Source organism: Nycticebus coucang, chromosome 9, assembly GCF_027406575.1.
Source record: "Nycticebus coucang isolate mNycCou1 chromosome 9, mNycCou1.pri, whole genome shotgun sequence".
Taxonomy (NCBI): domain Eukaryota; kingdom Metazoa; phylum Chordata; class Mammalia; order Primates; family Lorisidae; genus Nycticebus; species Nycticebus coucang.
Genome location: NC_069788.1, coordinates 80,554,990 through 80,568,224, shown reverse-complemented (window position 1 = coordinate 80,568,224; position 13,235 = coordinate 80,554,990). Strand labels below are relative to the sequence as shown.

At 50.3% G+C, this 13,235-nt stretch overlaps 1 protein-coding gene and 1 long non-coding RNA gene across 7 annotated transcripts in view; one reads left to right on the top strand and one right to left on the bottom strand.

Annotated features, from left to right (window-relative positions):
• TRAF3 (TNF receptor associated factor 3) overlaps window positions 1–9,751 on the top strand; it is a 124,647-nt gene extending 114,896 nt beyond the window's left edge. For all 5 annotated transcript variants that reach the window (XM_053602486.1, XM_053602483.1, XM_053602485.1 and 2 more), the window contains 2 exons: window positions 2,176–2,350; window positions 3,483–9,751. In XM_053602486.1, the coding sequence (XP_053458461.1) occupies window positions 2,176–2,350; window positions 3,483–4,054 (747 nt within the window). In that variant the 3' untranslated portion in view covers window positions 4,055–9,751. The remainder of the gene's footprint in view (window positions 1–2,175; window positions 2,351–3,482) is intronic.
• On the bottom strand, window positions 9,341–12,596 carry LOC128593998 (uncharacterized). 2 transcript variants are annotated; one of them, XR_008382436.1, is made up of 4 exons: window positions 12,348–12,596; window positions 11,714–11,830; window positions 9,981–10,185; window positions 9,341–9,474 (listed from the first exon to the last, which is right to left on the bottom strand). It is a non-coding gene; the product is annotated as an uncharacterized LOC128593998 (long non-coding RNA). The 2 variants fall into 2 exon arrangements; XR_008382437.1 differs by having other exon boundaries at window positions 9,981–10,067.
• Window positions 12,597–13,235: the final 639 nt, after the last annotated feature.

Genomic DNA, 13,235 nt, shown 5'->3' with positions numbered 1-13,235 from the left:
TCCCCTAAAAGTAGCCCAAACCTGCCATGTTTATTCTTTCATGGTTAGTAACAGCTAGCAAAGGTGCTGAAACCTAAAGGTTTAAAAATAGACCCAAAAGGAGAAGTGAATTCAGTGCGCCCCTGGGGCCCTCCCCTTGAGCACCCCATGTGGCCTTAGCATCAGAGGGGTTCAACCATTCCCCAGCTACACTGAACAGTAAGCTCTCTAGCCTGCACAAGTTTTATTTCAAAATGCATATTCTTTTTAGAAGTGAAAACCATCTGGGCATGGTGGCTCATGCCTATAATCTCAGCAATTTGGAAAGCTGAGATGGGAAGATGTCTTGGGACCAGGAGTTCAAGACCAGCCTGGTAATCCTAGCACTCTGGGAGGCTGAGGAGGGTGGATTGCCTGAGCTCAGGAGTTCGAGACTAGCCTGAGCCGGAGTGAGACTCCATCTCTAAAAATAGCCGGGCGTTGTGGCAGACGCCTATAGTCCTAGCTACTAGGGAGGCTGAGGCAGAGAATCACTAGAGCCCAAGAGTTTGAGGTTGCTGTGCGCTAGGGCAACAAAGTGAGAGTCTGTCAAACAACAACCAAAAAAAAAAAAAAGACCATCCTGGGCAGCATAATAAGACCTGTCTCTAAATAGCCGGGCATTGTGGCGGGCGCCTGTGGTCCCAGCTAGTCGGGAGGCTGAGGCAGGAGAATCACATAAGCCCAAGAGCTGGAGGTTGCTGTGAGCTGTGTGACACCACGGCACTCTACCGAGGGCCATAAAGTGAGACTCTGTCTCTACCAAAAAAAAAAATAAATAAATAAAAATAAAAAATAAATAAAAAAAGACCTGTCTCTACAAAATATAGAAAAATTAGCCCAGCATGGTAACACATTCTTATCAGCCCAGCTACTTGAGAGGCTGAGTTGAAAGGATTACGTGAGCCTAGGAGTTCAAGGCTGTAGTAAGGTGTGATGGACCCTGTGAATAGCCACTGTACTCTAGCCTGACTGGGCCACCATGGCTAGAACACGATTCTTATCGCTCCATAAATATAAATGTTATGTTTCTGGAAAAAAGACTTTCTAAATGACTTAAATTAAGATAGAACAGAGTCAGGCCTGCTGTTGGCAGACACACATACATCTGACAGCAGTGCTTCTGCTTTCCTGCTTCCTCACTGGGGAAAAGGGGTTGCAGAGCTGGCAGCCTTAGCATGGAGCGGGTGGAGGAGGAACCAAACTCCTTGGGCATCTGGTCCCTTGGTGTCACCAGGGCCTGAGGACCCATCTTGGGACCCTTTCCCTGTGCAAAGCTGGTCAGTCAGGTCAGGTCTCTGGGTTGGTGGGAGCTCTTCTCCCTGGACCCTGGTGCTGTCTTAGAACACCCTTTGCAGCCACAAAGATAGGGCTGCACTTCCACTCTGGACCAGGCAGCAGGTTAAGAGGCCCTCAGATGTTCAAAGGGACAACAGGCCACAGGATGTAGCTCCAACATCCTAAATCTGGGACCCTTTGGGTCCTGCACTGAGGGGGTGAGCCCTCTCTACCTGTCCCTTCTGCTGGGAAGCAGGGACCCTCAGTACCTGTGGCCTCTGAGGTACATGATGACATTGGACAAGATGTGAGGGAGCCTGGTGAGCATACAGAGGCACTGCTGGCCTGGGAGGAGGGACACGGGAGTGGCAGGTGAGGTCAGATCCACATGTCTGACAGGAGAGCCATGGGATTGATTGGCACTCAATGCATGTGCAGGAAGCAAGCAACCACTGGGCTAGTTCTAGGTAAACACCAGGCAGGAGCTATTGCCTGCCCTGAGCTCACATCTCAGGTAATGGATCTGGTCATCTAAGTGCTTGGCACCCATCATCTCTCTTTCCTGATGGTTCTCTGTTGGCAAAGCAAACCAGACATAGTGGAAAATTATTCTGTTGTTTTCTGTAAGGATGCATCATCCTCCATCTGGCTTCAGGTCACCTTGAGTGCTTCTTGCAGAGCATAAGCTTGTCCCCAGGGAGCTCCCGGGAGCAGTGCCGACTCAGGTTGCTTCAACTGGCGTTGGAGCTGCTGGTGGGCAATCTCTTGGAGGCCCCTGTGGCTGTTGTGTTCCTGGCCAGTCTGAATTTGATGGGAGGTGGCTCAGCATTTTCAGATTCCTAACTAGTTGTTACTCTTTTAACACCTTTGGTTTGGAAGCGAGTAATAGACAGCCAAGCAGAGAAACTCAAAGAGCTCGACAAAGAGATCCGTCCCTTCCGGCAGAACTGGGAGGAAGCAGACAGCATGAAAAGCAGTGTGGAATCCCTTCAGAACCGTGTGACGGAACTGGAAAGTGTGGACAAGAGTGCTGGGCAGGTGGCTCGGAACACAGGTGAGATGGGGGCAGGAGTAGAGATGGCATCCTGGGCCCCAGGCGAGTGCCTTGACATGAATCCACTGGGCAAACCCTGACTTAGAACATCTCTTTCCAGTTGCAGGTAATATGTGTGCTGTGGTATGATGACTTACCTGCAGAGATTCCCTAGCAGAGATTCCCTAAGCTTGTTCCCTGTGTGGAAGGCCCAGCAGTAGAGTGTAGGGCAGATGTAGCCGCAGGAGGCTGCAGAGCCCTCCCCGAGAGAGACCAGGGCCACCAGGTGGAGACGGGCACAGAGGGAGGCCAGGGCCCACTGGTCAGGCACTCCAGGCCACATTCTTGAGGGCCCTAGAGATAGGAGCTGGTAGGGATTGAGGGTTGGTACACAGCCTGAGCTCATTCAGCCAGCATGATATCTAGAAGCAGATGTATGCCTGTAGCTCTGGGGACTGAAAGAATATTGTGGATATTTGCATGGAAAGGATTAATAGTGGAAGGGAACGAGGATTATTGCAGTGTATTGGGGTTGGATTAGCTGGCAGAGGACAGATTGGAGTGGATGGGAGCAACTTAAGCTCAGAGAACCCAGATGATTCCCTGGCGTGGAGATTGGAGAGCAGGGAACGTGAGCAAGAGGGCAGCTCTCTCCTTTGCCCCCTGGGGCTCCCACCTGAGGTGGACTTCACTCATCAACCCTGCAGTGAGATACCCTGTGACACACCCCAGGGCATCCCATCTCAGCAGGCTGTGGCCTGACAGTTCCTCCAGCCAGATGGTGCCAAGGACATGGGTATTGGGTTGACTTAGAGCAGGAACCTGGGCCCTCCTGTAGAAAGAGGAATGTTTCAGGGTATCTATGTGGTGTTCTGCTACACTTACCCCAAGTAGCCACAATGATTTTACATTTTTTAATTCAAATACTGGTGTGAGCTAGGTGCAGTGGCTCATGCCTGTAGTCCCAGCTGCTCAAGAGGCTGAGGCAGGAAGATTTCTTGAGCCCAGAAGTTTGAGGCCAGCCTGCCCAATATGTTGAGACCCTGGCTCTAAAACATTAAAAAAAAAAAAAAAATGCTGGTGTGGATTTGCTTTTCTGACCTTTCTGACATTCACATGTCTCATTGGCCAAATTTCTCCTCACCTACGGTAGGCTTGCTGGAGTCCCAGCTTAGTCGGCATGACCAGATGCTGAGTGTCCACGACATCCGCCTGGCTGACATGGACCTGCGGTTCCAGGTCCTTGAGACTGCCAGCTACAATGGCGTGCTGATTTGGAAGATCCGAGATTACAAGCGGCGGAAGCAAGAGGCCGTCATGGGGAAGACCCTGTCCCTTTACAGCCAGCCATTCTACACAGGCTACTTTGGCTATAAAATGTGTGCCAGGGTCTACCTGAATGGGGATGGGATGGGGAAAGGGACACACTTGTCGCTGTTTTTTGTCATTATGCGTGGAGAGTATGATGCTTTGCTTCCTTGGCCGTTTAAGCAGAAAGTGACGCTCATGTTGATGGATCAGGGGTCCTCTCGGCGTCATTTGGGAGATGCATTCAAGCCCGACCCCAATAGCAGCAGCTTCAAGAAGCCTACTGGAGAGATGAATATTGCCTCCGGCTGCCCAGTCTTTGTGGCCCAAACTGTTCTAGAAAATGGGACATATATTAAAGATGATACAATTTTTATTAAAGTCATAGTGGATACTTCGGATCTGCCAGATCCCTGACAAGTAACTTGGGAGGTGAATTTAGCAGAAGGTAACTCCTTTGGGGGGTTTGAACCAGGCTGTCTTCACTGAGGTCCTCAAGCTCTGAAAAGGACCTTGTGGAACGGAGGAAGCGGCAGAAAGTGGACGCACAGCCGGCAGGAGAAGCCACATGAGAACATACACCTGACATGTTTTGTATAGACTAGCAACACTTCACTCTGAAGAATTATTTATCCTTTAACAAGATAAATACTGCTGTCAGAGAAGGTTTTCATTTTCATTTTTAAAGATCTAGTTAATTAAGGTGGAAAACATATATGCTAAACAAAAGAAACATGATTTTTCTTCCTGAAACTTGAACACCAAAAAAAGAAAACACACGTGGGGATAGCTGGACATGTCAGCATGTTAAGTAAAAGGAGAATTTATGAAATAATAATGCAATTCTGATATATTCATTCTAAAATTCAAGAGTGCAATCTTGTTTCAAATATAGTATATTGTCTATTTTTAAGGCCTCATCTGGTCTCTGTTTTAACAATTTGTTTGTCAGAAGACCCTGAAATAACCTAGGTCTTTTTTTTAAAATCTCTAAATTCAGAATCACTTTTTAATTTAAAGTTCTACAAATAATTGTTACTGCAAACATTTTATTTTAAAATGTCGATAGACTGATATTTCTTGGAAGAAAATGTAAAATATCAAACACTGGTTATCACTTGTGATAGGAAAGAGAATATTCAATCTGTTGTTATTTCTCGTTAGAAATGTAAACCTTCAATATCTGTCGTAGTTAATGACACTACTTCAAAATTATTATGAAAGGAACATTGCTCATGGATGCTGTGCATCATTTTCAGATTTATAATTGTTTTCACCCTAAAATAGGGCATTAGTTGAACTTTGGAGTTCTGAACAAAATCCTGTAGGTTTTTAAAATTCTGCCCCATGTGTTCAGACTAGCCTTCTGTGGCTGACAACACCGGCCTTGGTCTCTGTGTCCAGTGTCCAGGGGTGGCAGGAGTCTGCGCTGAGGGCCCGGCAGGTGTGTCTGTTCATTCTGTCATCTCGCTGCATTTTGTTAATGATCTGTGTAAACAACATCTTTGCATAGAGATGGTGGCATACGGTACATGTGCCTTAGATGTGACATGCTGCTTTTTGACCCTGGGTTTTCGTTTAGCATAATTCTAGAAAGTGCTAGTTTAACCAGACTTTTCTCTCTACCACTAGATCTTTATCTCTTCAAGGCCCTCAGGCAACTCTGTACCTGCTGAGGGAGGCAAGGCTCCATTGTTGCCTTCGGAGCCCCTACTACTTAATTACCACAAATTCCAAATGTCTAGGCCCCAAAAGTGAGCTGCCTGGTCCAAGCATGGCTTGGTCCTACCCTAAGGGAGGCAGGTATGGGGCAGAACCCGAGCCTCTCCTCGTGCCCCCACCAGGCCATTAGAGCCTACACATCTCGAAGCAGAACCCCCTGAGCATTCTAGAAACAGCTGCTCTGGGGAGTTACCCAGGCTGACTGACGGACATTCCGAACCACCCCTCTGGCAGGAAAGGTGGCCACAGGGCTTATTGTCCCAGCCTGTGCCTGCCCAGATGGCATTCTCTTAACTCACTGTTTACTGTCTCTCAAAGGTCCAACTGTGATGAGAAGCCTAGAGCCCTGCCCTGTACCCCTTTTGCTATGCACCACACTTCATGGTGCTCTTACCACTGATGGGTGCTACACGTGACGGGTGCTTCTTAGGCAAACCAATGTGTGCGAACCACACCTGTGCCACTCGTTCAACAGCCGCGCCCACAATTGATCAGCTGGGCTGCGCACTTAAGACTGCCTGCCTCTGGGCCCTCCCCTTGGCTGCGCACAGGGACAGCTTGGCTGGTGGCCCACCTGTCTCTGGTGCTGCCGTCTGTCCTGGGTGTGCCTTCGCCCCAGTGCCTGCTGGAAGTGCCCTCCTGTTGCACACCCATCCCTGTGCTTCCACGAGGGACCTCGTTAGTTCCATGTACCTGCCGTGCCCTTTCGTGGTTAAAGTGCTCGTCTGCCTTTCCTTTCTCCACTCTCCTGGGATTGTTTTGGGGGAAAATTAGTGTCATTGGTCCTGCCCCCATAAAGGAATCATGTGTCCCTGTTCATAAAGGAAGGACTTACTACAGGAGCTCAGAAAACACTCTTCCCTCAAGGTGTCCCCGGCCTTCTGCAGGCCTGTCCTCTGGGCTCTACCCTGGAGACCTGAAGAAGGGAGGACCTCCTGACAGTTCCTCTCTGGCCTCAGGTGGCTTTCCTGAGACCAGGGATTAATAACAGGGACACCTCTGTAACTTCCTTTCCCATTGCTAAAAATGTGTACAATATTCAACAGAATTTCCCCATCTGGATTTAAATCCTGGCCTGGGTGTGGGCCGTGCAGAGCACTCTTGGGAGTACCCATCATAGGTGGGACATTCCCAGTATCCCTTCCTAGACAGATGCTTCTGATGAGATACAGCAGAGCCCTCTTGGCCTCTCACCTAGGGGGCCTGTAGGATGTAACCTGAGTAACTGGCTCTGTTCTCTGGGGTGAGGCGTGGCCTATGTCCTAAGCTTCATCTCCATATGATTTGATTATATTGGGGGCACGTACCTTCTGGTACTCAGGACTTGTGGGAAGGTGGTCTCAGACAGTATTTCACACTATCCTGACTGGACGTGCCTGTGTCACTCCATCCTAGGACTCCTTGCCTGGTGCTTGCCGCCTGGGCCGGCCTGGGGTTGTGGCCTCCTTGTGGTGGAGGCCCAGCTGCCTGGCAGGCCAGTGGTCGGCCCTCCCACTTCACAGGGTCCCGGCAACAAGTGTGAAGGGTGAGCACATGTTTTGTATATGCTTCCCACTTACCAAAAGTGACAAAATTTCCAAGCAGGACAGAACTGTTGAATACTTCAAAGACATCAACACTGAGTCCTTTGTACATGAATTAAGCCAGTCTGCTACACTGTCACCTTCTTAACAGAAATGAAAACTATCTCCTGTTTCTATTTGCCTCAAGCAGTTTCTCTTGAACTCTGTGGCTCTGACTGCTCCTTGCTGTTGGGACACTGGTGTGGAGTTGGCTACTGATGGCTGCAGTGGTCTAGACCAGGCATACATGATGGGCACAGCTCTTCCCATGGCCACACAGCCACACACAGGCTATAGCAGACCCATGGTGGGGCTCAAAAGCCTGACCCTCTAATTTTAGGGCTTGTGCCAGGAGAGCCAGAGCAGCTGGAAGTTGGGTGTGTCTGTGATGCTGGGGGGGCCAGGCTGTGGTCAGCTGTGGGGGGTCACTTTCCATCAAGGTTGGGGGGCTGAGAGGTAGAAGTGAGGCCTTTTGGGACCTTTGCTGGCCCTCTTGGCTCTGGCTTCTGAGTGGGCTGGAGTCAGCCTCAGTGGACTTTTAGAAGAAGCTCAGCTTCCAGGCTCCCCAGGTTCATGGGTAGCATAGAGGAAGCAAGGTAGGAATTTGCGTGAATTATTTTAAGGCTTGCCATACAAGATGGTTGTGTGTTTTCCCAGAGAGAAAATCTCAACTGGAAACCTGGGTTAAGGCTGTGACACAGTGGTGTGTGTTCACATGTAGATGGGCAGAGGAGGGTCCTCATGTGGCCTGTGTCTTGGCCCTAATTCATGACCCCTTCCTAGAGCAACCTCTATCAAAGGATGGCGCTGTGTCTCTTTGATGCCAAAAAACTGGTTGAACTGGGAAGCTGTGCTCCAGTGGCTTCTCCCCACCTCCCTTTCTCTGTTCCTCCCCATGTCTTCTTTGGCTTGTGACACCAGAGAACCACAGTTTGAAGTGCAGCAGCTCCTCTTCCTGGGAAAGCCACCTCCACCAGGGCCCTGTAGACCCACTAACCACCAAATTCCCCACTGAATTGGCTATTTGGCAGAAAGCTTCCCCCTGACCACATGTGACCCACCTCAGCCGGAACAGGGGTGTCAGGCACAGTCCCACAGGTATGGTCAGCTGCCTCCCCAGACCACCTTGGTCTGCTCCAGGGTCCTCAGTTGCTCAGGCCAGGGGCCATGTGTGCTTGTGGACACCTGGCTGTCCCAATGTCATCAGTAACAGTGCCCCCTGCACTCAACAGTGTCTGGAGGTGGTCACCCATGGTGGGCCTGGCATGGATAACAGCAAAGGAAAAGGTGTCTGGATGGATCTTTAAGCAGCAGCAGGGTGCTAAGGGGGCCTAAGGGGCGACCAGGGAAGGCACTAACTCCTTCTCTTTCTGCACATGGAGGGGTGGTGCAGGGACTTGACATGCCCTCCACTGACACTCCAGCCTGGCGGGGGCAGAGTACAGACTGTCTATGGGGGCCTCTTGCACATTCCCCAGCCCTCCCAGATGCATCCTCTGCTTGGGGTAATTACTGCATTGAAAAGGGCTCAGGCAAAGGTGTAAGGTACTAGTTTTTTACTTTTAGTCCAGATCTTACCAGACTGCAGAAGGAGACTTGGGGAAAATTTTGAGAACTCCTCCACGTTTGTGCTTGTGAGGATAAATGAGATCTGTCACCCAAATCTACTTCTCAGCTCAAGACCATGGTTCTGTCTTCCGTTTGCAAATCTCAATAGCTCTGTTTTCTCTAAAATAGAGAGTGCCCATTAGGGTCTAGATCAGATGAGGTCAGTGTCGGCAGGTGGCCTGGGCTTCATTACTGTCTCATTCTGGCTGGTGCTGACTGTCCTGGGCACTGGCATTCGGGAGCTGGACTGGTGGGAGTGAGGCAAGGCCAGCAGCTCATCACAGAGGCCCAGAAACATCCTAGGGGCCTTTTCCACCCGCTTCAGGTGTGCTCTGGACACCACTACATGGCAGACACGACAGACGTGTCAAGCTGTGGCCAGCCTTGGGACTGGTTGTTGTGTGGTTGAGGAGGCCCTCAAGGCCACGCAGAGCTTGCATTTCATTTCTCCTGCTGCGCTGTGTCAGAATTTGTCTTGTGAACTCTTGCGTGTAAAAGAGGTTAAAAGTCCAGGATTGCTGTACCACTCCTGTAATTAGTGACAGTTGGTTTTTATAACTTAGCCCCCTCAGACAAGTAAGATAATCTTCAACAGCAAACTGAATGACTTAATTGGAAAACAACAAAAGCTGGCATTATTTCCAAGGATTTCTATAAGAATTATCTATAGAACAACATCTGTGATAAAGGAAGTGTATAAACCAATGTAGACAATTGTATAACATTTTTAGAATTGCATTCTTTTCTCTGATGGTACACCTTTTGTGTTCAGTTCTATAACCCAAAAAACAAAGACCAAAGAAGGCCTATCTCTCATTTGACTCTGTATTTTTAATCTGCCTGTTTTAAAAATTGCCGTCTGTAGTAACTGCTCGCTGTGAGGACCCATCTTGACAGTCCAAGTGATTGTGACCAGTGATTCACGTCCTGTGTTTTTCTGCTCTTCTAAGAAAAAACAAAAAGAGTATAAGTTATTGCTCAGCAATAATCATGTTGTTAATATGAGTTAGCAACATGTCCAATTTTCTGATAGCATTATTGTGTTTTATATTTTATTTACTGTATATTATGTTTGATTTTATTTGGTATTTATTTGTGTTTTGAGGTCTTGCAATGTTTTTGTGTTTCTGATGCTAATAACTAAAGTTTGTTAAGACTGCAGAATGCGTAACTTTGAAATGCTAAACTGTCTTATTAGAGGAAAATAAATTGGACGACCAAGTCTGGGCTTCTTACCACACTCTATCGTAGGCTGGGCTTTGGGTGAGGGGCCTGCCTTCCTGCTAGGCTGGGGATAGCACCTGGGCAGCAACCTGTGTGGCTGTCCTGCTGCCATCTTAAAATCCTCAGTTAATTTTGAACAAGGGGCCTGCTCATTTTACACTGGGTCTTGCACATTACATGTGATCCTGCCTGTGGCCTATTAGCCTTCCACAGACAATGGCTCTGACCTTGAAGGAGTCCTGGGGGCCGGTCTCCAAGTCTGTGGCTCAGTTCAGAGGCAGCTCTGGCTCCTTGCCCAGTTGCGTACCCAGCACCTGGCCTGGTGGAAGGAGGCTGTCCTGGACCTACAGACCTGGGATCAGTCTTCTCTTTACCACTTTGTAGTAGATCCTCAGTTTCCTCCTCTGTAACATGTCAGCACCTGCCTCTTTTCTGAAACAAGGGGGTTATTGCTAAGTAATATCAGTGCTGACATGTGGGTGGCTGTGGGTATTCTGGGCAGCAGCTTCTAAGGAACTACCCATGGCTGGGTGTTTGTGGGTCCTGTGATCTGTCTTCCATTCCTACAGGTAGTCACTTGTGTCAAGCCTAATAGCAACTCCCTGGAGGGCCTCCAGATTATCAGGCAGAGGAGCCACTTAGCTCTTTCCCACTATCTTTCTGCCTCCCCACCACATCTCCTGTAGCTACTGCAGAACCCTGGTCAGTGCCTCCCTGTCCTCCAAGGCACAGCTCAGGAGCCAGGTCTAGAGGAGATGCCATTGGCCTCCACACATGGCCCACCAGGGAGCAGGAAGGGTTGGGCCTGGGAATAAACCGTCAAGAATCCTCCCTTCAGGGTCCTAGGGCCTCAACTGGGGGTTTCAGCACCACCAGACGGCCTGGCCAGCCCAGATAGCAGAATTTAGATTCTTACATCTTTTTGTAATTTCTTTTGTTGGGTCCTGCAGGAAAGGAAATGGGCAGTAAATACTGAGACCTGCTGGATTTGGACCTAATGTTCAGGATGCAAGTAGGGTCACCTGTGGAGCAACCTGGGCTTCTGTTACAGATCATGTAGTTGTCCAGCAGCAAGAAGCAGGCTGATGAGAGAGGTGGGGGTGGGGTGGTTGTCTGAACTGCCCCTCCCAGGAACTCAGGCTTCCTGCCCCCAACCTGATGTCCAGACTTCAAGGGGGAGGAAGAGCCAAGTCTAGCCCACAAACGCAAACGAGGCCATCTCCTGTCTCTGTCCTCTTATAAGGAGCTGGAAACCATGGGGTCCTGTTTAGACCTGGGAAGGGAGCCAGACTGGCTTGGGACCTTCACCTGCCTCCTCTCAGCTCAGAGGGACCAGGACTGGGCCACTCTGTTCTGAATAATGAATGAAAGGCTGAAATTGGGACCTGATGTGCTAGCAGCTGGTGCAGAGCCTTGCTTGCCAAGGCTTCCAGTGCCTGGCTCTCAGGCAGTGCTAGGAGGTGGTGTCATCATTGCACTCTGAAGCAGAAGCATCCCCCACATATCCAGACATGAACCGAGGGAGGACCCAAACCGGGGAAGAGCCTAAAACTTATACTTGGCAAGACAGGCCAGTGTTCTGAAAGCTCTTTTTTTTTTTTTTTATTTGGCTGGGGCTGGGTTTGAACCCACCACCTCCAGCATATGGGACCGGCGCCCTACTCCTTGAGCCACAGGGGCCGCCCTGAAAGCTCTTTTTAAAAAGGGTAACTGCCAGAGTGATGCAAAGTGGCCAGTTTGGGCCACCTCTGCTCTGAAGGGCCAGCCCTTTAGATACTGAAGCTTACAGTGACACTCAAGCCTGCTCACCTGCTCTGTGAGACACAATTAGAGTCACAAATGGTGAAAGCCTAGATTAGATTCAAACTGTGAAGGCCACGGTGTTTCTGGTTGCATAATCTAATCCCATATCACCTGTTTCTTGTTAAATAAAAAGGACAAGAGAACTAAAGAGCCATACAGGATAAGTGTCACTGCTGCCTGTGCCTTGACCAAGCGGCAACAAGTCACTCCACAGCTGGGGGTCTATGTCCTTCAAGTGTTGGGGTGTTGCTTGGAGGGTTCTTAATCTTGTGCCCTGAGGGGAAAAGACAACTGTCAGACTGCCATAAACCCACATCCTTCACTCTAGCAGCAGCTTCAAGGGGACCCGCTCCCGGTGACCCTTGACTCCAGAGTCAGCTAAGAGGGTGGGGCCCTGGGAGCTGAAGGGGGACAGGAGCAGGCTGGCACCTGCAGGAAGAGGGTGCCAATAGTGGGGTATTGCACATGAAATTATCCATTTCCTCTTTTGTCAAAGGGGACACTGCTGGTACCCACCACAAGGCCCATGTGGAAAGTGCTCCATAATGGGTGGGATGTGTGCTCAGCCAGAGGACACACCCTATGGTGACCTCAGGTCTCTGGATAGGGGGTTGCTGTTCCCTGCACTGCTTGCCTGGGATCAGCTCCAAGATCTTCACCATGCACAAGGGAGCTGGGGGGCGGGGGGAATGGCTTGGGCTCCAGAAGCTTCCACCCCCTTTCCCTTCTCCCTATGGAGCCTGGGGCTCTGTCACTAAATTGACAGCCACCATGGAGTGGTGAGGACTTACCATGACAGTTTCCATGGCCTCGGCCTCAGCACAAGCAGCACACCGTCTTGCTGGGATGTTACTGTGAGCCAGGGAAACAGCTCTTGACCAGCCTTGGTCCTCAAACTACTCTTGTAGCAGCCCAGGTCATGTCCATGCACACATCCTGGCCCAGCCAGCTTTGCTGGGACCCTGCCCAGGATGGACAGTGAGTGTTTGCTGGTGCCAGTTTAGTGCTCCCTGCCTACCTCCAGCTGTGGCTCCTGAGAGGGAGCCACTTACAACTCTCCCCCCGAGAACAACCCTCTCATCCAGAAGGAGAGGTGTAGACACAGGTAGGACATTGGCTGGCCCCTGGCCTGGACCTTGCAAGAGCCCTCCCATCTTGGGAGGAGTAGCTTACTGAGGGGTGGCTCCTGGCAGCACTCCCAAGGCCTCCAGCTCCTCACCATGTGTCCTCTTCCCTCTGTGCATGGATGAAGGGGCCAGTTGTACTCCTCAGACTGAGCCCTCATCTCCTAGTGCTCCTGCCCTGACCCTAGGCCAGGACTGCTGTGTCCAGACACCCCCACTTGGCAGGTGAAGGAATGAAACGAAGAGCCTAAGTGAATTGTGCTGCCTCATGCAATGTTTAATCCAGAAGAGGGCCCGGGTCTGGTCTGACCACTACTGGAGACCACCAAGGGTGCCCACTTACCTGCAACCCTAGTGCACAGGCAGCTGGCCCAGCCCCATCCAAGCTGGTGCAGACCTCCCAGTTCACACCCTCCTGGGAGCCCCTCTCAGTTGTATCCAAGCTGCCCTGACAACAATGTACCGCCGACTTATTCTCCTGGCCTTCCCTTTGCTCCCCTCCTCCCTCAGGTGCATGCCTCAGGGCCTTTTCCTGCTTATTTCTCAGGTCCACCT